Below are 23,114 nucleotides of genomic sequence, written 5' to 3' on the forward strand. Positions count from 1 at the left end.
TTTGCAACCAAATGTATCCCGTGACAGTCAGTAAGAGCGAGTGATAGACTTATATAATAACAGGTAATATAATAAAGTTTCCATTTCTCACATTCAGAAAAATGTAATCGTTTTAAAAACTATATGTAAGATGTTAAAGGTCCCATGTCTTGGCCATTTCTACTGATCATAATTCCATTGTTGAGGTCTACTAAAATAAATGTATATTGTGCAATTTTCCAAACTCACATTGGTTTCTCAAACAGCATCTCTGTATAGTATGTGTATTCACTCTCTGTCCTAAACGGCTTGTTGGAGCTCCTGCCACCCCCCCCCCCCCCCTCCTGTGAGCCCAGTGGCCGACACACACACACACACACACACACACACACACACACACACACACACACACACACACACACACACACACACACACACACACACACACACACACACACACACACACACACACACACACACACACACACACACACACACACACACACACACACACACACACACACACACACACAGCCTGGCTGGGAGTTTGTGTGTGTGCCCAGGCTGAGTTCCGCGGTGTCTCGCTGTCTCGCCGACCCCACACCAGTGAGCCAGCTCACACTGTCCCGCTCCTCGCAGCAGCGAGCCTCGCAACGTCCCGCCGAGTGTGTGTGTGTGTGTGTGTGTGTGTGTGTGAGGAAGTCCACGGATTGGTCCAAACGTAACGGCTCCGCGGCCGTAACACACAAGGGGACGGGTAATAACCGGAAAAGCATGACATGGGCCCTTTAAGTTTTGGGAAAGTCTATAACTTAATCTTGTTAACAACATGGGCACATTTACTGCAATTGTCTTTATGTTTGGCTGATCTCAACATGATTTGAAATGAGTTAATCTTGTGCAACATCAGTGCGTAAATCAGATAACTTGAAATGACAAGGACAAAAGTTTACTATTACACATTATGTTTTGGTATTTGTATCCCCTCTCCTGAAACTCACGTTGAGGCAAGTCGGTACAACTTCTCGCCCTGCAGTTTGTCATTTATAGAAATACCATCTGGTCTGGGGAGCGTGATGCAATGTGTCCGAGCCAGTGAGCAAATGAAAGAGAGCACTGTCATCCAGAATAACTGCATTAGCGGACGCATTCTTGAGTAGGCTACCGCATGTCAACTGTGTTGTTTACTGATTAAAAAAAAGACTTGTAGCAAATACACAACTCCTCATGCAGAACAATTCAATAAAAAAGCATTGTAAATAATGGATAAATATTAGTTTCTGGTCACCTAAAACATGGAAAATAGGGACTTTTCATTTATATAATGTTTCACCTGAATCGCATTTCTGATGCTCAACTCCATTCTTGGTTTATGATTTCCTAAAGCTTAAAAATCACGTATAAACAAGTTTAAATTATGTTTTTATTTGCTTTTCATACATTTTAGAATTGTTATTTTAAGATATTGAATCAATTAAAATATGTTTGGTGAGAGTGGAAAACAAAAGGCATCTATGTCCAGAGGTGCCATTACTGTAGCATCAAATAGAAGATACGAATACAGGACTGGCTTATCTATAGCCAGTTGACTAGCACTTGAAATGTTTTGGCTCTATGAAACCTGATGTACTTATATGATTCTGTTTTCTTCAAGGTTGTGTCTTCCTGGTCGAATGTACTTATTGTAAGTCGCTTTGGATAAAAGCGTCAGCTAAATGCAATGTAATGTAATGTAAAGAGTATGATGCACACAACTCTCACTGACGCAATGCATTTCAGATTAAAATATATCTTGCTTTTCAAATCCATAAGAGTGATCTGCCACTAGGGGTCTCTCTAGATCTTCAAATAAGGTCCCGAAGTATTTCATCATCACAAATTGTAAATATCAAGTTTTTAGATCTCAAGTGAGCCTAAAGCCATTTTTTTGTGTGGTGTAGAACAAAACAAAAATATATTTTTTACATTATTCCATCTAAATTCAACTTTTTTTCACTCCGTAAATAAGTTTTGCACCTTTGATATGACCATAAATTGGTCTCTAAGGTAACCAACTTTACTACTTTAATATTCGGAATATGTCTTTATTATCAGGCTATGTTCCACAATCATTCAAAGTAGCAGTGATAAAACCGCTTCTTAAAAAGCACAACCTCGATCCAGAGGTTTTAGCCAACTATAGACCTATTTCCAATCTTCCGTTCCTCTCAAAAATTCTTGAGAAAGCAGTCGCAAAACAGTTGTGTGATTACTTAAAAAACAATGATTTATTTGAAGATTTTCAGTCTGGCTTTAGAACACATCATAGCACAGAGACAGCTCTGGTTAAAGTCACAAATGACATTCTAATAGCCTCTGACAAGGGACGTGTCTCTATTCTTGTTTTGCTCGATCTCAGTGCTGCATTTGATACTATCGACCATGATATCTTATTGCAAAGACTAGAGCACTTAGTTGGCATACAGGGAACTGCTTTAGGCTGGTTTAGGTCCTATCTATCTGAACACTCTCAGTTTGTACGTGTCAACGATGAATCTTCCACGCAAACCAAAGTTAGCCATGGAGTGCCACAGGGCTCAGTGCTCGGACCTATTTTGTTCACATTATATATGCTTCCGTTAGGCAATATTATAAGGAATCATTCTGTAAATTTTCATTGTTATGCGGATGATACTCAACTATATTTATCAATCAAGCCTGATGAAATTAATCATCTAAATAAAATTCAAGACTGCCTCAAGGACTTAAAAACATGGATGACCTTAAACTTTTTGATGTTAAACACGACCAAAACTGAAGTTATTGTACTTGGCCCGAAGAATCTACGAAACAAATTATCTAAAGATATACTAACTATGGATGGCATTAATTTGGCCTCCAGTGAGACTGTAAGGAATCTTGGTGTTATATTTGATCAGGATTGATCCTTTAATGCCCACATAAAATCAATTTCAAGGACCACCTACTTCCATCTACGTAACATTGCAAAAATCAGGCATATCTTGCCTCAAAACGATGCAGAGAAACTAGTCCATGCATTTGTTACTTCAAGGCTGGATTATTGTAACTCCTTATTATCAGGGTGTACCAAGAAGTCAGTTAAGTTGCTTCAGCTGATTCAAAATGCTGCAGCTCGTGTACTAACCAGAGTTAGGAAAAGGGACCCCATTACTCCTGTTCTGGCTGCCTTACACTGGCTCCCTATAGAACACAAGATAGAATTTAAAATTATTCTTCTCGCCTACAAAGCCCTTAATGGGCAGGTGCCATCTTACCTTAAAGAACTCATTACACCCTACTGTCCTACTAGGGCATTGCGTTCCAAGAATGCAGGGTTGTTGGTTGTTCCTAGAGTCTCTAAAAGTACAATGGGAGCCAGAGCCTTTTCTTATCAAGCTCCACATTTGTGGAATCAGCTTCCAGTTTGTGTTCGGGCGGCAGACACCCTATCCGTTTTTAAGAGTGCGCTTAAGACCTTCCTTTTTGATAAAGCTTATAGTTAGGGCTGATTAGATTCAGCCCCTAGTTTTGCTGATATAGGCTTAGTTTGTCGGGGGACATCTTACTTCTTCCTTCTCTCTGTCTATACCTGTGTGCTCTCATGTTCCGATTAACCCAGCTTCCCCAAATTTCTTTCTTGTTGGTGTCTATATACGCTGGGATCCGGAGTCATGGATGATCCTGCGGTCCTGTGTCCTGCATCGCGATCCCTGGATCTTGAATCGTGGCTGTGGTCCTGGATCATAGGTCCTGGATGGATATCCTCGTGGATTCATCTTCCTATTATACACACATGCATTTCCAAACATTTGGACTACCTATGTTGCAAATGTATTATCTTTTCAATTTTCACACGGCATCTATTGCACGTCTGTCTGTATATATCTTTTTCAAAAACATTTGTTGTCACGATCCTAGTTTTATGTCACGATTTTAGTTTTGTCTGTCTTGACATGGGTTTTATTTTGCAATTCTGTTCTCCCTGTGTCTTGTCTTCCTTCCTGTGTTTTCCCTCCTGTGTCTGATTGTGTTCACCTGTTGCCCTTGTATTTCTGCCTCCCCTGCCCAGCTGTGTCTTGTCCTGTGATTACCCTTCTTTGTATTTAGGCCCAATCCCAAACCACTCCCTCGACCCTACCCCTCCGTGAAGGAGTGAACTCCGTCTGTAGCCACACTCGCAGCTCAACGAGGCTCCCTCCTGTCAGATGGAGGGTATAAATACAGCAGCAAGCTTTGGGACAAACTCCCCTCTCTCCGGCAGAAACAGGAAATGCCGTAACTGTATGTAACAACGGTTTCAAATCAGCATCTCTTAGACAAAAAATGTAAATTAATAAATCAAATAAAACTCCAAACATCTTTCATTGTGTTTCATTTTTGTAAAGCTCTTTTAGTTTTAAACCTGATGTTTATAAGCTTCTTAGTTTTTGCAACAGTCTGTAAATATACACAACTTTATAATAAAATGCACACATTTACCTTTTTCTAGACTAAACACAGGTATGATCCTAAGTTAAAACATGAGGCTATCATGAGGTTGTTAACATCGCAGTTTATCAGTGGATGTTTGCTGGAACTACTTGTTAACAGTGTCCTGACGGACACACACAGCGTTGAGACCGGTCAGGTAGAGACCGGTCTCAAGTCAGCACCGATGCAGACTCGCTGTTTGAGGGCTTGATAGCCCACTCCCCCTCCACACTCGTTGGTTTGGAACAGCCCTCAATATGGCGGACCCTCCGCGTGAATGCGCAAACGGAGGGGTAGGGTGTAGGGGGCGGTTTGGGAATGGGCCTCTGTCTTGTCTTCCCCTGTGCTCCATGTCGGTTCATTGTCTTTATTGTCTCCTTCCATGTTGGTCACGGTCAGTTTTTGTTTTGATGCTACCTGTTTATTTTATGTCATGTTTTATCAGTTGTCAGCTTTTTTAAATAAAGCTCACCTTTTGTTCCTTGACCTTTTTGCATTCTGCATTTGGGTCCTACTTTTTTCCACGAATCCTGACATTTGTATTTTATTTTCCATCAGCTGAAATGGCATTTTATAGATTTGTATCCTTTGCATTTGTTTTGTTGATAAAGATATAAATGACAATGTATAGATATTGAATTAAACATGTATTTTATACCTTTCTAGACTTTCCTTCAATTTACAAAATATATTGTAAATAAACACAATAGCATTAAATAGTACAACACAAATGTTCTGCAAGTGTTACAATTATACTGTTTGATAATATAAATATGGCAGTTTAAGAGCCCACTTTCTAAAGCTACTTGGAAACCACAAAGCTAATGATGTCTTCCAAACTTTCCACCTGAAAGAAAAAGCATAACAGATATTTGTAACTGTTAACAGTGTATTAAATGGTGTACACACTATTGTGATTTTATAAGCAGTAATCCTCATCACTCATATATATTTGTATAAATGTGGTAGAAAATGGCTATCTTGAATCTGATCTTTGTCACTCTAATGGCAAACCCAAAGTCTATTTATCTAAATAACATTTTTTAAATTACATTTTAGCACACTTAGAAAAAGTCATCTAAAAATGATTTTTGTTTGTCTTTCTCAGTAATTGTCCCACATCCTTCATGTGACCACCGTGTGTTACCAAGCTTTAATGCACTGCAAATGTCATCCTTATAAAAAGAAGATTAATGAATAAACTCATGTGGTCTGCATAGGCTACATGTAGACCAGTCAACCTCAGATGTACCTGCTTGTCTCTTCCCACACCGAGGTTCTTTAGCTGGTAGACGGTCACTTCCCCCTCAGTGTCCCCCACCAACACGCAGTCTGTCCCTGAGGCGAACAGCAGGGACGTCACAGCAGCGGCAGCAAGGTGCACGACGGTTGGGAGCATGCTGAAAAGGACACAGGATTATGTCTGGCTCATGTTTCAAATCAGAAACATAAGAGTAAAGAGCTCTCAGATTATCGGTCACTCACATGTTCAAATTCAAGTCCCAGATCTCCACCATCTCTCCGTTAATGGCTGCAAATACGGTGGAGGAGTTTGGGGACCACCTGACGGTGGATACGGTCCTCTGGGTGGATTTGAAGCTCATCACCGGGTCGGAGCAGTCCTGCTTCCACAGCTGGATGGTCCAATCAGAGGAGCAGCTGAGGAACACATCAGGACTGAAAGGAGACCACTCAACATGGTTCACAGGGCACTGAGGGAGAGACACAAGATATAATGAGTGAATAAACTGAAATGACCAGTTTATATTTTCAATTAAACTATTACATTCAATTGAAGTAAATGTGTAACAGACAGAATTACTGAAGTCTAACAAGGTATGGAATGTTTTTGTTATTGTTACTACAAATAATTCAGGGTTTTGTGAAGTTTCTAACAGCAAAAATGATTATTTTTGGTAACTAAACTATGACTTTAGATATAATTGTAAAACTCTCTCTCTCTGATAAGAAAAATTACTTTTATTTTGACTAGCTTAAAAACATATAGAATGTCCATACAGTGATATTACTTGTGACTCCAGACCATAATGAGTAGGTGCTGGACAGCAGAACATATCAAAGATGGAAAAACAATTATGAACACCAGATCGTCATGTTACAGTACCTACATCTATATATTTATACAATATTAGAGTAGGGCTGCTCGATTATGGCAAAAATCATAATCACGATTATTTTGGTCAATAATTGATATCACGATTATTAAAAACGATTATCCATTTACTTTGAAAACATCCATTTATTGCAAAACATTTTTTAACAGTATGTTTTGAACAGTTGATTACCCTGAACTTTAAGTATAGTTCAACTGAAAAACCAAAACAAAAAAAAGAATTACATTTTAAAAAAAATAAATAATAATAATAATCGTTTTATTTCGATTACGTTGTTTTTGTAATCGTTGCAAGCAAAAATCGTAATCAAGATTAAAATACGATTAATTGCACAGCCCTATATTAGAGTATACATTATTTATTTATAGTTATTAAATATAACTTATATGTACGTAATGGTATTGTTCCTGCTTTTGCATGGTTATGTCTCTTGCACTACTTTGGACTTACAAAGTGTTTTTTGTAAGTGAGGAGGACGTTCTGACTGTTGGAGACGGAGCACTTGTGGATGAGGCACTCCGATGTGCCGGCCAGGTAGATACTGGAGTCCTGCAGGAGAACAGCAAACCAGGTGTGATGTTTTGAATGCAGAAAATCAGAACCAGAACAAAAAGATAGTCTTGAATTGACTGTGTGTAATCGGGAAGACAAGACCAACTCACTATGGGATGGAAGTCCACGCAGAAACCAGGAGTCATGGCTGAAATAATGCGTTCGGGCTTCTTCTTGTTTTCCACAGCTTTCTTCTTCAACGTCTGACTCTTCTTTAGCTTCATCAGGTCTTAGAACACAGGTTTTTTAAATATAAATATATTTACATGTTGTTGGTGTGATTTATTTTAAGATAATCTATACCAAACAAGGATTCTTTTGTATGTAGAATATTGTTTGTAGGCCGAAACTTCTCCGCAGCACCATAATAATAACAATAATAATAACTTTAATTTATATAGAGAGGCGAAGTCCCTCCCTTTCCTCCATGGGACCTTATTTCGGAAAAAGTATGTATTGAAGTCAATGGCGAGAGAAAAGTTATCTTTCGATCCCGTTTTAATTGTGCCACGAATCAGTCATGATGTTTGTCAATTTAAAAGATAATTTTGCAAATAAAAAAAATAAAAATGTGTTGTAAACTAACACTTTTTTTTATTGGGAAACCGCTCAATGAACTACATCTCCCGTCTCGCACCACACACCAAGACGGCCGTCACTTTGGCACATTTCACCTCTTTCTTTCAGAATGAGGCGAAAAGTATGAAAAGAGGTGAAAATCACTCCAAGTCTGGGCACGTTGAGAGCTGTGCACACACACAAGGGGAGTGAGTCGGTTCCGTAAGAGCCAGCATGCGGGACCGGGATTTGTAGTCTTTCTAGTTGCGTATTTTTCATAGTGTTATATTTCAACAGTTTTACAACAAACTGTGACTTTTTTGACATGGAAATTCATTTTTAAATCGACAAACATCATATGTGTAATTCGTGGCACAATTCAAACGGGATCAAAAGATAATCTTTCTCTCCCCATTGACTTCAATACATTATTTTTCCGAAATAAGGTCCCATGGGTCGGAAGTGAAAATGGAAATGGAAGTGATACATTGCAAGGGGGGGGACCAAGTGAGTTATTGTTGCAAGGCTTTGTTGAACAGATGAGTTTTCAGGGTAATGGATAATGCTTCACTTCGACATTTTCATATACTGTATGTTGCCTTTGGATATTGCACAGGGGATCACATTTCAATGAACTGTGCAGCCCTAATAAGCACCACTTCAGAACAACAACGACCCCTTTGACCTGTAAACTATTACAATGAGATCATTCTCACAGCATATTGTGTGTATATTAACTGTCATAAAACTAAAGATAGTGATATTTGGTCTTTCCAACTGCTTTGAAGTTCTGAAATGGTAAATTAATTAGCCAACATTCCCTTAACACTTGTTGGATGGGATATGATATACAATAAAGTAGGGTCAACTGATATAATGCATACTGAGCTTTGTTTTTTTTCTACTTTTCAACCTTAAAGCTAAAGTGTGCATGATTGCCAATCGGCTATGTCAGCTTTTACCTCTGAATCTACAATGTTTACTCTTCGATGTTATCAGCATATGTGTTTGTAAACCATTTCCCTGCTGCAGACTACAGTACCTATGCAGTCGAGACCATTGCTGGAGAGGAGCCACTTGGTGACCCTGCCATCTGCCGACACAGCAACCAGAGCCTCCACCCTGTCCTCGCCTGAGAGCGCCATCTCCTGTTTGGTCCAGCTGACCTGCCACACTGGGTGCAGGTGCTTTTTGTGACATTCACTATAGAACAGAAACATAAAGCAAGCTAAAGAAAAGGTCCAATATAATGTATTTCCAAACGTCACCAACGTGTCCAGACCTTTCTTACCTGCTGTCGGTGATACATGTGATGTTCCTCCTCTGGACATTGTAGATGGCTAAAGTGCCGTCTAACATCCCCACAGCCAGCTGGCCGGGGTTATTGGCTGAGAAATCCAGAGACGTCACAGAACACTTACACTGGAAGACTCGCTCCGGCCACTGCACAGGAGACACATTCAGTTATACAGCTCATTGTGTTGGGCGTATGAGACTTTTATAGTCACTGTGAGTCTCTTCGTGGTTGTTTTGAGTCTCTTCGTGGTTGTTTTGTGCCTGGTAAGCCTGTTCAGTAATCCATCAATGTTAAAAATATATTATGTAAGTTGAACTACAGGTTGAGATAAGGCTCTGAAAAATGTTGAGTGAAAGGGCAAAATAAATGATAACCATACCGTGGGGTTTTTGAGGGACCAGCAGCAGATCAGACCTGGCGTCTGGGTCTCGGGGTCACAGTCACCGTATCCCACTGCCAGAATATCCTGACGCAGAGCACAAACACAGATTTGAGTAAATAAACTTTACTGGCACAAAAAAAAGTCATCCAACAAACACATGAACTCTCTCCTAGAAGTATATATTGTAAATATGTTCTATTTAGTGTCTGGGCACCTATTGTAAAGCTTTGGATCGTTTGTTGGAGTGTCCCATTTCACATATCTCCATTACGTTTTGTAATTCTACCTGTACTTTTAAATCCGTGTTTCAGTGCTGTACGACACCAGTCACCTCTGTGGAAACATTGGTAGAACTGCCTTTTTTAATTTATATTTGAGTGTTGTATGTTTTTTGTAATAATGGACCAAGAGTCTCTTTAAATAAAGATGATAAACTGTTTGTGAATAAAAATGAATATATTTTAGCAATCATTCATTGGGCTTTAAATTGACCAGAAATGTATTCAGTTTAGACACATTTGTAGTAATGTGCAAAATGCAGATATATTACTATTATTAAAACGTGTCTTAATTGTTGACTGTGCAGAGTGAAGGCAGAGTGAAGGTAAGACACAGAAAGAAAGTGAACACAGAACAACATGGTCTCTGTTGTGTGAACCTGGTTGTCCTTGTTCCAGGCCATGCAGGTGATGTTGTGTCCTCTGGTGAGTTCACAGCTGAAAGCCCAGAGACGCTCAAGAGTTGGAGATGAAGAGCTCCCCTCACCCCCGTCGCTCTGTTCCTCTATCCCAGGCTTCACTGTGCTGTCAGGGTCTAACACAACAAACAGTGCATACAGTATTTATTCAAATACACTCACAAGAAGTGAAGAACAAGAAACAGAAAGGACTAAGGACCAGATGTGAAGTACTGCACTTATAGAATAGAATTGGGAAGGATGAAACCCTCTTTAATGGTCACACATGCAGAGCACACAGCACACACAGTGACATGTGTTCTCTGCTTTTAACCCATCCTTGTACCAGGAGTCTAGTACTAGGAGCAGTGGGCAGCTAGTGTACAGCACCCGGGGAGCAATGGGAGTGGGGGGCGAAGGGGGGTGTCCGGTGCCTTGCTCAAAGGCACCACAGCAGGGCATGAGGTGAACTGGGACCTCTCCAAGTAGCAGTCCACACTCCATATTTTCGGTCTGGTCGGGGACTTGAACCGGCGACCCTACGGCTCCCAATCCATTTAAAAAAAAATCTTTTATTATCAAAAATAGACATTTAACATCTCATCAGAACTACATAAAGCATTGCTCATAATACACACATTCAATATTTCATACCACTAGCTTAAAGGTAGTGTGCCTTAAGTTTTCCGTTCAAAGTTGAAGCACAATGCTCCCTCCTCATCCAGCTCAACTAGCCTGCTGCCATCCACACAATCCTCGCAAAATGTGTCCTTTTCCACATGTATTAGCACAAGGTTAATGTCCCTTTTTACTGTCCTCTTCATTATATGCCACACCTCTGACATTTTACCCTCGAAATGGGCAATGTTCCTCCTTATTTGGACCGCACGCCTTGCCTGGCTCAGAACATAATTTAAAAGATTCACATTGCATTCAGACTTCTTCTCAATCACACCAAACAGCCACAGCTCCTTCCATTCCATTTCTCTCACATTCATTCCAACATCTACCAATTAACTCTTTCATCCTTCCAAAAAAAACAACAAGCTCTTTACATTCAACAAACTCATGCAAACACGTTTCAACCTGATCCTTACATACATCACACTCTCTCTCAACAGTTGCATCAAAATGGCTAATGTTTTTCACCCGCTCCCTACTATTCCTTTCCCTCCACACATCCAACAGCCCATTTGTCCCCATTATTGTTTTGAGTGCACCACGTGATGAATCACTATTAAAACCCATATTCACAGACACATCCAGCTTCGAACACCACACATTGAAATCACCAACAATCATACATTTCCCCCCACATTTATCCTTCAACCCTTCAAAAAACTCCCTCCTCCTCCTTGTCTTATTCGGTGCATAAACGTTTACTAAATTAAATGTTTCCCCCATACATTCAAACATTATCCCAACCATTCTCCCAACACCATCATCCTCAACTTTCCTTATATTCGTTACCACCCCTGTTTTAATTAATATTGCCACCCCTCTAGCATCCACACTCCCATCCATTCTTTCCTTACATCCTCCACACACCTTTCATCCCAATGTGTCTCTTGCAAGCAAATCATGTCTGAGTCACATATTATTAAGGCCTGCTCTCTCCTGTCCTTGGACCTCAGCCCATTTCCATTGAAAGAGGAAATTGTCACCATTACAAGTGTTATTAAGGTTATTATTGTTTTCATTCTATTTATTTTTTGTCCGGACACTTTGCAACTCCTCCTGTCGCTTTCACCAGTCTTCTCTCCACCGCTTTCTCCTTATCGGCTTTCCTCTTTGCATTTAGCCTGCTGGATTCTCTCCTCATTCCTCTGCTCTTTACCCCAGCATTCGCCTCGCCAAAGATCTTCTCCTCTATGGGTCCTGTCATCTTCACCTCCTCGTCCTCAGACTCGTTCTCCTCGTCGTCTCCTCCCTCCTCCATGTCCGACACAACCGAGCTGACGTCCATTCCCTCAGCCGTCTGTCCTCCGCCTCCTTCTCCTCCTCCTCCCACCGACAGCTCCTCCTCCAGCCTCAGGATCAGGTTCAACTTCAACGTCCGCTTCAGCCTCGGTATCAGTTTCTGCCCCCAAAATAACATCCACCACAGCCTCTACTTCAGTCTCAGCCAAACCTTCACCACTCCTCGCAGTCTGTCCATCATCCGCAGCAGCCGGAACAGCAGCAGTATTGGCTACTACACATCTTTCCTTCGTCTGCTTTCCCCTTCTTCCTCCCTCCGTCTCCTCCACCATCCATGGCAGCCGCGTCAGCTTCTCTCTTTGCAGCAGCCGCCACAAACACCGCCGCGACAGCAGCCACAGCTTCCTCGTTTATCCTGCTCCCAGCCTTATCACTTATATCCTCTTCTTCACTCTCTTCCTGACTTCCACCCTCCTCTTCCTCCATTCCATTCTCCGCTGTGTTTTCCGCCTGGGCACTTTCTCTCCCCCTGGCTCCGCTCGCCCCCTCCTCCCGAGTCACACAGTCCCGGGCATAGTGTCCCTGCTTGGCACATTTATGGCATCTAAACTCAGGGCATTCTTTGTATAAATGCCCTGGCCTTATGCACATCCTGCAGACCGGTACCTGCTTGTCGTGAATCACCCTGAAGTATTCCGGCCCCTCTAGAGTCTCGAACCTTGTGGAGTACGGAAGTGACCGCACTTCCTTATTGAATTCCACTCTCAGAAACCTCGTCCCATCAACCACATCAGTGCCGGGCCACATTCTTCTCTTTATTGCCGAGACAGGCAGAACCCCCCACATTGCCAATCTGCCTTTAATTGTAGAGTCCAATATATATGAAGGTATATTTAGGAATGACACCGTGAGTTCTTTTGCCATGCAGTCTCTGCCCCGCACCAAAGCCCCATTGATTCTTATTCCATCCAACAGTTTATTTGTTCCTTTTTCTTCAGCCATTGTCACTTCATATAGCCCATCTCCTTTAACCCGACATCCCATCACAATCCCACATTCTTTCTTAACTCCTTTTAACAGTTACCACTGCTTTCCCACTCTCCACCGCCACCACCACTGTCAGCTCCTTTTTATATTTCTCCTCCTCCACAATCAACTCAAACTCCTCTCTCACCTCCTTTTGTTTTCCTACTCCTGTTTTTTCATTTTGTCCATTCGCATTTTCGTTGTCATTGTCCTTTCCTCTTTCATTCACAGATGTCCCGTCCTTCTCCGCACTCTGCTGTAGTGCGTCAATGTCCGTGATCCGTGACGCAGTTGATAAATCCATTCCCGTTTTCTTTGCCAGTTTATCCATCCGATCGAAAAAACACACAGGTCGGGGGAAACCCCCAGCCAGCAAGGCTGTTTGGGGGTGACTCAGAACAAAACAAAAACACAACTATAAGTTTGACGAAACAAAAGAAATCCACAAAACAAACAATTCACTTATTTCCTCCTGAGACCAAAGTCACGCACGTCCTCTCACATGCCAAGCCCCTACTGACTGAGCCACTGCCGGACTTGGCTTGAATGCACCCGCACCAACAGTTTGTGAAAACATTGATAACACGAGTTTACCTTCTAGTATGGGCAGCTGTCTGTACGCAGCCAGCCTGGGTTGAAAGACGTTTGTCAAGACGATCCTCTCCATCACTAATAAGCTTTTTTCAAACGTCTCTGACAACAGGATCAGCTGTGAGTTAGCCTCCGTGTTCGAACTGTTCTCGCTCATTTCCAATTCTAACGCTGAGCTAACTGTGCTGCCTGAGGAAATGAAATAGGGGGAAATTATTGTTATTCCAAAACTAGTCTAAATAAACACTTTGAATGTATTCATTATTCGACTTGTCGGTCCCAAGCCTTTGTCAACGTTCTCCGAGGCTTTGTTACCTGTGCAGACTGTGCCGCTGCTGCTGCTCTTCTCTGATCTCTTCTCTTGGCCTTTGATGGTGTTCACAGCTGTTTCTATGTTGTCTGCCTTTTCCTGGGTTTCATTTTGGACGCAGAAAGAGTCATAGATATCCCAGATAGAAGCCATCGTGCCTGTGGACAGAAGAGATTATTAAGTAGCTGACTTTTTGAGCTGATTTTTTAAGGATAACTCAGTCTTACCTTCATCCACCATCTCAATCTTGTCGGTCTGGATCCGTATCTTTTTTGTTGTTCCATTGGACGTCTGAATCGATCGTTCCACATACTTATCGTTACCCATTCTGTTCCTGCAGAGCTCAGCATATTGAGTGTTTTTTTCTCTGTAAAAACAAGGAGAAAATCAGCAGCTTGTTACAACCAAAGAAGAGTAGTTAAAGACATGAAGACATACTGCACTCACTTCATAGCTTCTGCATCATCAGCCTCCTCTGACATAAAGGTGCAGGGGATTTCCAGCAGTGAAATGATTTCTGTCTCAGAGAGGCAGACGTAAACTTCCTCATCCAACATCTCCTCGGTCACAACGTGTTTGACATTGTCTCCTTTCCTAGGCACATCTGGCAGGGAAAAATAGAAGAAAAAAATAATAATAATTATGAATAAATACTGAAAATACATGTATAAAATATCACAAGAGACTATTTGCTTGACAAATACAATTCCATCTCTATATGTTGAAAGTTTAGTTTACAGTATAACATTTGACTTCTGTGTTGTGAAGAAATGCTAATACTACACATGTTAAAGATAATGCACATAATGGTGAATATACAAATCACCATGGGGATGATAACTAACAAAATGACAGCATATACTGTATTTTAAAAAGGTGTTTTATGCAGCTTCCCCCCCCCCAATAACAAATAATCCAGTACCGCAGGGTAATGCAGAGGTGTAGGTGTGTTTAATTTTGTGAAACGATGACAAAACAAATATTATTTCTCTGATTCACCGCTTTTTTCTTGTTAGCACTCCCTCCACTTTGAATTTGGTGTGTTTACAAACAGAAACCAGCAATGCTATCCATCTACAATACCTTGAAAAGAAAATACTCACCGCTTGTAGCTGAAGGGTTTATTGGTATGTCCCGTTTAGAATAACAATCCTCAGTCAGTGACGCTGAGGTAGACTGGCTAGAAGGGAGGGTGCTACTCCAAATTGAGCTGCAAAACAATGTAATTAATTAGAACATTTCTATAGATTGAGGGCTATAACAAGCTCAACAAGAAAAACGACATCACTTTCCCCTTTATCAATACATCTGTTTACACAAGACTTTTGAGAAGTTAACAGAGTTGTGCCATAAACAAATAGGTTGCACAGCCTCCACTCTCACTCAACTTCCCACACATGGTACCTGAAAGCATGCACACTGAAACTTGAAGTGGATTTAAAGTGGTCCGATCCTGAGCTGGAAAAGATTTCGTCCAGGATGATTCTGTCTGGTTTGGCCTTCATGTCTCCTGGCTCTGCTCCATTCACTTGCTGAGGAGCGACGTCATGGCCATGATCGTCCAACACCTGCAAAGGAACCACAGCCAGAATCTGTTATGGTTTACTCCATCATCGTAAACCCTCAACAAGTGGGTTTTGGACAGATATACAGAAATGTATTTTCAGGAAAATTAGGCATTATGTAACAATTGCTGGGAAATATATTATAATTACAACTGAATGTGCTAATATAACTAGAAAATGCATTTCTTGCAGAAAATGCGTGCGAATGCTGTAAACTGTGAACATTTATGGCTGAATTTAGCTGAAAATGCAGAAAAAGCTTAATATGTTATTAGCTGAATGGTAGCTGCTTTTAGCTAAAAAAATGCAGAAAAAGCTGAATATTTAAAAGAAAAGGTTTAAAAAAAGGTATAAACAACAACATGTATAGCCTTGATGTCCTGAAATAGCTGAATAATGTAATAGTTGAATGGGTTCTGCAGCTGAAAATAGGCTGAAGGAGTTAAATATCAGATGTAAGTAGTAGTGAATTAATTTGTATTAAGATGAGAAAAGAAAGTAAAAAGGCTTGGGAAACTTTTGAACTAACTTGATGGTGAATGATCTGTCGCCATGGCAACGGCATTTGATGACATCCCATAATACTCTTAGATGTGTTGATGGCTGCATTGTTACCAAACCTGTGAAGTTTTGGGCCATTTCGAGTATTTTCACTGAAGTTATGAGAAAACCGTGTTTCATGGTGAGCATTGTGTTGCCATGGCAACGGCATTTGAAGAAATCTCAAAACTGTCACGTAGATGTCTTCACGGCTGGACTGTTACGGCCCGTCCACACAGCAGCTTTTGGCGATTTGTCCACCGCTTCCAGCGCGTCTCCGCCCATTGACTTTTAATGGGGATGACGTCACTTTCCCTCGCTTGTCGCCGAACTGCATTGTGGGGGGGCGAGGCGAAGATTTCCAGGATTTCCAGGATGTTCAGGATTCCAAAGTTGAACAATGTTCAACTTTTGAGGCTGAGCTGGAAGCGACAGCCAATCAGATCCGTTTATGCAAATCTGACATTTCAAGCGCTAGCCAATCAAACCGCGTGCAAGCTGGGAGAACCAGACCCGGAGTTCATTTCCTCATATTCCAAACGAGAAATTACGGTAGCAAATCACCCGGTTCTTTACGACCAGACTATTTACCGGGATACAAACCGGAGGAACCAGGCATGGAGGGAGGTGGCAGAGACAGTGGGTGAAACTGGTAGGTTTTCGCCTGTTTGGGGAGTTTATATATATATATATATTGCTCGCATAAAAATCCCCGTTTTTTTTTGCTTTGTATGTCGGGGGCGGGAGATTCATGTGATTGGTTGTTGGTCGTGTTGCTCGCAAAAAATCCCCAAGCTGTCAGACACGCCCAGCTCCTAGATTTTCAAGATTTGTTCAAAGCTGCTGTGTGGACGGGCCGTTAGCACACATGTGAAGTTTGCGCACTCTTTGAACATTTGCATAGGAGTTATAGTGACATCATATTTTATGGCGAGGGATGCGTTTCCATGGACACGGCATATGGTGAGATCTCAGATTTGGCGTAGAGCTGTGGAGGCATGGACCGGTGATATACAAGTGAAGATTGGGGGACGATTGGACCGTGTCCATTGGACTTATAGCGACATCAAGTTGTATGGCGAGGGATGCGTTTCCATGGAAACGGCATATGGTGAGATCTCAGATTTGGCGTAGAGCTCTTGAGGCATGGACCGGTGATATACAAGTGAAGATTGGGGGACGATTGGACAGTGTCGATTTGACTTACAGCCTCATCGTGTTTCATGGCGAGTGGTCTGTCGCCATGGCGATGACACCCCATACTACGCTTAGATGCATTGATGGCTGCATCTTTATCAAACCTGTGAAGTTCTGGGCTGTTTGGAGTATTTTCACTGAAGCTATGAGAAAACCGTGTTTCAAGGCGAGCATTGTGTTGCCATGGCAACTGCATTTGGAGAAATCTCAAGACTGTCCCGAATCGTCTTCACAGCTGGACTGTTGAAGTCTGCTGCATGTCAGTTGGAGTGATGACATCATCGTGTTCCATTACACAGGTGTTTATATTTGAACTAACGAGCTCTGTAGAGATCACAGGTTTCCATTGTTCTGAATGAGAGATGAACCTCTTACATGTGAACGTTTTGTGGAAGAACCGTAACAGATATCTGTGAAATTTCAAAACGTGAAGCATGTCAAGGAAGTTGAGTATCTCAAGTGTAATTGTTGTGTAGTTTTGGTTTAATAATGTGGCCTTTTTGGCAGTTTAACTAAAGGTGTGCGGCTGCTACCGTGAGGAAATATCTGCCTGAAATTACAATGGGCTTCAATGGAGGAATGTTGAACGTTTTTGTCACTTAATGCCCTCAAGAGGCATTTTCTTTAATATTTTTTCTTATTTTTTCTTTATTTTACAAGCTAGAAGAGGTTTTCCTAAGTTTTCCATGAAAAAATATGTCTGAGGAGTGTAGGGTTTGGGAAGTATGGCAAGTTTAAAACATTTTTGGGGGAGAATTTTGAGCTGTCCTGCACTCTGTTTTGAGATCAAAGCACTCTAGAGTTAATGAGCTGCTCCATCCACTCTAATGTAAAAATCTTAAAAATGCCTCTCTACCAAGCTCCAAACTAAATTCAATATCTCAAAAAGTTGAAAAGATATCAAAATTATTTTATACAAGTTCTATAGCTGAAGGTATTGTGATCATTTGAAAGTTGGAATGAAGTGTCTGGCTGAAATTATGTGGAAGGAGATGCATTTGGCGCAAAGTGTAGGAAAACAGGATTTGAAGGCATCTCCCATTGACTTCAATGTTAAAAAAAGAGTTTAAAAAAGCTGAATATTTCAAAAAGTATGAAATATTTTGAAAAAGTTGAAGGTTTCCCATCGATTCCTGAACAGGCTGAATAGTTTAATATTTGAATGGTTTCTGTAGCCGAAAGTAAGCTGAAGTTATAGAGAGCTAAAGTATTGGCTGATTTGAAGGCTCTTCCCATTGACTTCAATGTTAAAAAAAGAGTTTAAAAAGCTGAATATTTCAAAAAGTATGAAATATTTTGAAAAAGTTGAAGGTTTCCCATCGATTCCTGAACAGGCTGAATAGTTTAATATTTGAATGGTTTCTGTAGCCGAAAGTAAGCTGAAGTTATGGAGAGCTAAAGTATTGGCTGATTTGAAGGCTCTTCCCATTGACTTCAATGTTAAAAAAAGAGCTTAAAAAGCTGAATATTTCAAAAAGTATAACATATTTTGAAAAAGTTGAAGGTTTCCCATCGATTCCTGAACAGGCTGAATAGTTTAATATTTGAATGGTTTCTGTAGCTGAAAATAAGCTGAAGTTATGGAAAGCCAAAGTATTGGCTGAAATAATAATAATAACTAGAAAATGCATTTCTTGCAGAAAATGCGTGCGAATGCTGTAAACTGTGAACATTTATGGCTGAATTTAGCTGAAAATGCAGAAAAAGCTTAATATGTTATTAGCTGAATGGTAGCTGCTTTTAGCTAAAAAAATGCAGAAAAAGCTGAATATTTAAAAGAAAAGGTTTAAAAAAGGTATAAACAACAACATGTATAGCCTTGATGTCCTGAAATAGCTGAATAATGTAATAGTTGAATGGGTTATGCAGCTGAAAATAGGCTGAAGGAGTTAAATATCAGATGTAAGTAGTAGTGAATTAATTTGTATTAAGATGAGAAAAGAAAGTAAAAAGGCTTGGGAAACTTTTGAACTAACTTGATGGTGAATGATCTGTCGCCATGGCAACGGCATTTGATGACATCCCATAATACTCTTAGATGTGTTGATGGCTGCATTGTTACCAAACCTGTGAAGTTTTGGGCCATTTCGAGTATTTTCACTGAAGTTATGAGAAAACCGTGTTTCATGGTGAGCATTGTGTTGCCATGGCAACGGCATTTGAAGAAATCTCAAAACTGTCACGTAGATGTCTTCACGGCTGGACTGTTACGGCCCGTCCACACAGCAGCTTTTGGCGATTTGTCCACCGCTTCCAGCGCGTCTCCGCCCATTGACTTTGAATGGGGATGACGTCACTTTCCCTCGCTTGTCGCCGAACTGCATTGTGGGGGGGCGAGGCGAAGATTTCCAGGATTTCCAGGATGTTCAGGATTCCAAAGTTGAACAATGTTCAACTTTTGAGGCTGAGCTGGAAGCGACAGCCAATCAGATCCGTTTATGCAAATCTGACATTTCAAGCGCTAGCCAATCAAACCGCGTGCAAGCTGGGAGAACCAGACCCGGAGTTCATTTCCTCATATTCCAAACGAGAAATTACGGTAGCAAATCACCCGGTTCTTTACGACCAGACTATTTACCGGGATACAAACCGGAGGAACCAGGCATGGAGGGAGGTGGCAGAGACAGTGGGTGAAACTGGTAGGTTTTCGCCTGTTTGGGGAGTTTATATATATATATATTGCTCGCATAAAAATCCCCGTTTTTTTTGCTTTGTATGTCGGGGGCGGGAGATTCATGTGATTGGTTGTTGGTCGTGTTGCTCGCAAAAAATCCCCAAGCTGTCAGACACGCCCAGCTCCTAGATTTTCAAGATTTGTTCAAAGCTGCTGTGTGGACGGGCCGTTAGCACACATGTGAAGTTTGCGCACTCTTTGAACATTTGCATAGGAGTTATAGTGACATCATATTTTATGGCGAGGGATGCGTTTCCATGGAAACGGCATATGGTGAGATCTCAGATTTGGCGTAGAGCTGTGGAGGCATGGACCGGTGATATACAAGTGAAGATTAGGGGACGATTGGACCGTGTCCATTGGACTTATAGCGACATCAAGTTGTATGGCGAGGGATGCGTTTCCATGGAAACGGCATATGGTGAGATCTCAGATTTGGCGTAGAGCTCTTGAGGCATGGACCGGTGATATACAAGTGAAGATTGGGGGATGATTGGACAGTGTCGATTTGACTTACAGCCTCATCGTGTTTCATGGCGAGTGGTCTGTCGCCATGGCGATGACACCCCATACTACGCTTAGATGCATTGATGGCTGCATCTTTATCAAACCTGTGAAGTTCTGGGCTGTTTGGAGTATTTTCACTGAAGCTATGAGAAAACCGTGTTTCAAGGCGAGCATTGTGTTGCCATGGCAACGGCATTTGGAGAAATCTCAAGACTGTCCGGAATCGTCTTCACAGCTGGACTGTTGAAGTCTGCTGCATGTCAGTTGGAGTGATGACATCATCGTGTTCCATTACACAGGTGTTTATATTTGAACTAACGAGCTCTGTAGAGATCACAGGTTTCCATTGTTCTGAATGAGAGATGAACCTCTTACATGTGAACGTTTTGTGGAAGAACCGTAACAGATATCTGTGAAATTTCAAAACGTGAAGCATGTCAAGGAAGTTGAGTATCTGAAGTGTAATTGTTGTGTAGTTTTGGTTTAATAATGTGGCCTTTTTGGCAGTTTAACTAAAGGTGTGCGGCTGCTACCGTGAGGAAATATCTGCCTGAAATTACAATGGGCTTCAATGGAGGAATGTTGAACGTTTTTGTCACTTAATGCCCTCAAGAGGCATTTTCTTTAATATTTTTTCTTATTTTTTCTTTATTTTACAAGCTAGAAGAGGTTTTCCTACGTTTTCCATGAAAAAATATGTCTGAGGAGTGTAGGGTTTGGGAAGTATGGCAAGTTTAAAACATTTTTGGGGGAGAATTTTGAGCTGTCCTGCACTCTGTTTTGAGATCAAAGCACTCTAGAGTTAATGAGCTGCTCCATCCACTCTAATGTAAAAATCTTAAAAATGCCTCTCTACCAAGTTCCAAACTAAATTCAATATCTCAAAAAGTTGAAAAGATATCAAAATTATTTTATACAAGTTTTATAGCTGAAGGTATTGTGATCATTTGAAAGTTGGAATGAAGTGTCTGGCTGAAATTATGTGGAAGGAGATGCATTTGGCGCAAAGTGTAGGAAAACAGGATTTGAAGGCATCTCCCATTGACTTCAATGTTAAAAAAAGAGTTTAAAAAGCTTAATATTTCAAAAAGTATGAAATATTTTGAAAAAGTTGAAGGTTTCCCATCGATTCCTGAACAGGCTGAATAGTTTAATATTTGAATGGTTTCTGTAGCCGAAAGTAAGCTGAAGTTATGGAGAGCTAAAGTATTGGCTGATTTGAAGGCTCTTCCCATTGACTTCAATGTTAAAAAAAGAGTTTAAAAAGCTGAATATTTCAAAAAGTATGAAATATTTTGAAAAAGTTGAAGGTTTCCCATCGATTCCTGAACAGGCTGAATAGTTTAATATTTGAATGGTTTCTGTAGCCGAAAGTAAGCTGAAGTTATGGAGAGCTAAAGTATTGGCTGATTTGAAGGCTCTTCCCATTGACTTCAATGTTAAAAAAAGAGCTTAAAAAGCTGAATATTTCAAAAAGTATAACATATTTTGAAAAAGTTGAAGGTTTCCCATCGATTCCTGAACAGGCTGAATAGTTTAATATTTGAATGGTTTCTGTAGCTGAAAATAAGCTGAAGTTATGGAAAGCCAAAGTATTGGCTGAAATAATAATAATAATAAGGGGAAGAATAAAGATTTGAAGTACTATAGTGGGAATGCTGTAAACAGCATTCGCACTAATTACAAATAAAAAATAGGAGGCCCCTACCAAATTATATTTTACCATTGAGACAGGAAGTAATACGTTAAGCAATACATCTGTCCTGTTTAGATCTCACCTTTACTATCCTGGGGGCTTGCTCGGTGGTCTTCTCCAGGGTCCTGTGTTTCCTGCTGCTGCCACCGGCCATGATGGAACTTCTTCGGCTGTGTGAACCAGTGAAGCTCAACATGTGTCTTGAGCCTTGGCTGACAGGATGAAGTCCTGAGACTGACTTATGCATTGCTCGAGAAGATCTGGGAGAAAGTTAACACATCAACACAACAGGTGTAGTAGCCTCCACTACTAGCTTAGCACATGTAGCTAAAAGCTAAGTGTTTAACCTGAGTTTAAACTAGCTAGTTTACACTGTGTGTTAAAAAAAAAAAACACCACCTGTGAACTTACGCGTTGGGCAACAGACTACTTTTCTTTTTTGTTTCCATAGTGCTTCTTTTAGTTTGCGTGAAAATAAGTCTGCCTCTTTTATTAACTTAAAGGCTAGCTAACCGCGTATATTATCGACCAATCTGTTAGCTCAAGCTTCCTTTGCTTTATGTTGCTATGGAAACATGACGACACTGCTGCCTGCACTGTCAGTTTGTCAGTAAGATTGAGGTTGGCTTCACATAGGTTGTGTTTATCATGTATATCCGTTTTTCACTCAACAGCAATGTTTTTTAATGTGAAACTGGCTGAGTTTGAGTTATACATACTGCTGTACAATCAGGAACTTTTGGAGCGTTGAAATATGCACATTTGTTTATTACAGTTATCACAACTTCCGCACGCTCACTTCAGCGTTAATGATATAGCCTACTTTGTACATTTCAACACCTAAGATACTTTTACTTAATAAGTGCTGTATTTCTACATTCAGAATTGAAGTTCTTGTACATATTTGATAGCTGCAGATTTACCAACTGTGACTTTACAGTAATATAGGATCTATCTACTTGAATGCGTCACTAATTATAATCTAGCTAAGTATTGTGATTCCTAAATGGACAATTCTGCATAATGATAACTCAAAGTG

The 23,114-nt window shown here is 40.7% G+C and overlaps 2 protein-coding genes across 7 annotated transcripts in view; one reads left to right on the forward strand and one right to left on the reverse strand.

Annotated features, from left to right (window-relative positions):
- Positions 1-4,681: 4,681 nt before the first annotated feature.
- wdr78 (WD repeat domain 78) lies at positions 4,682-22,625 on the reverse strand. 3 transcript variants are annotated; one of them, XM_034236096.1, is made up of 17 exons: positions 22,487-22,625; positions 22,158-22,335; positions 15,301-15,464; positions 15,000-15,106; positions 14,344-14,500; positions 14,124-14,263; positions 13,902-14,054; positions 13,590-13,775; positions 10,032-10,186; positions 9,371-9,457; positions 8,986-9,137; positions 8,737-8,897; positions 7,247-7,365; positions 7,035-7,133; positions 5,935-6,161; positions 5,702-5,849; positions 4,682-5,296 (listed from the first exon to the last, which is right to left on the reverse strand). In XM_034236096.1, exons 1-17 carry the CDS (start codon positions 22,522-22,524, stop codon positions 5,252-5,254), a joined length of 2,316 nt encoding a protein of 771 aa, XP_034091987.1. In that variant the 5' UTR covers positions 22,525-22,625; the 3' UTR covers positions 4,682-5,251. The 3 variants fall into 3 exon arrangements, with proteins under 3 accessions (XP_034091987.1, XP_034091988.1, XP_034091989.1); XM_034236097.1 differs by having other exon boundaries at positions 22,475-22,601; XM_034236098.1 differs by lacking the exon at positions 13,590-13,775.
- LOC117559361 (AP-3 complex subunit beta-2) overlaps positions 22,145-23,114 on the forward strand; it is a 62,776-nt gene continuing 61,806 nt past the window's right edge. For 2 of the 4 annotated variants that reach the window (XM_034236090.1, XM_034236092.1), the window contains exon 1: positions 22,145-22,366. The gene's annotated coding sequence lies outside the window, so the exon portion shown is untranslated. The remainder of the gene's footprint in view (positions 22,367-23,114) is intronic. The other 2 variants (XM_034236093.1, XM_034236095.1) reach the window with 2 other exon arrangements.

Source organism: Gymnodraco acuticeps, unplaced genomic scaffold, assembly GCF_902827175.1.
Source record: "Gymnodraco acuticeps unplaced genomic scaffold, fGymAcu1.1, whole genome shotgun sequence".
NCBI lineage: Eukaryota > Metazoa > Chordata > Actinopteri > Perciformes > Bathydraconidae > Gymnodraco > Gymnodraco acuticeps.

What these genes read in the sequence shown, in the direction of transcription:
- wdr78 (XM_034236096.1), bottom strand. Translation starts at nt 22,524, where the DNA reads ATGGAAACAAAAAAGAAAAGTAGTCTGTTGCCCAACGC. An exon ending in TTCAGTGTGCATGCTTTCAG is followed by an intron (nt 15,107 to 15,300) that starts GTACCATGTGTG and finishes ATTGTTTTGCAG; the next exon opens with CTCAATTTGGAGTAGCACCC. An exon ending in GGTCCCTCAAAAACCCCACG is followed by an intron (nt 9,138 to 9,370) that starts GTATGGTTATCA and finishes TCTCCTGTGCAG; the next exon opens with TGGCCGGAGCGAGTCTTCCA.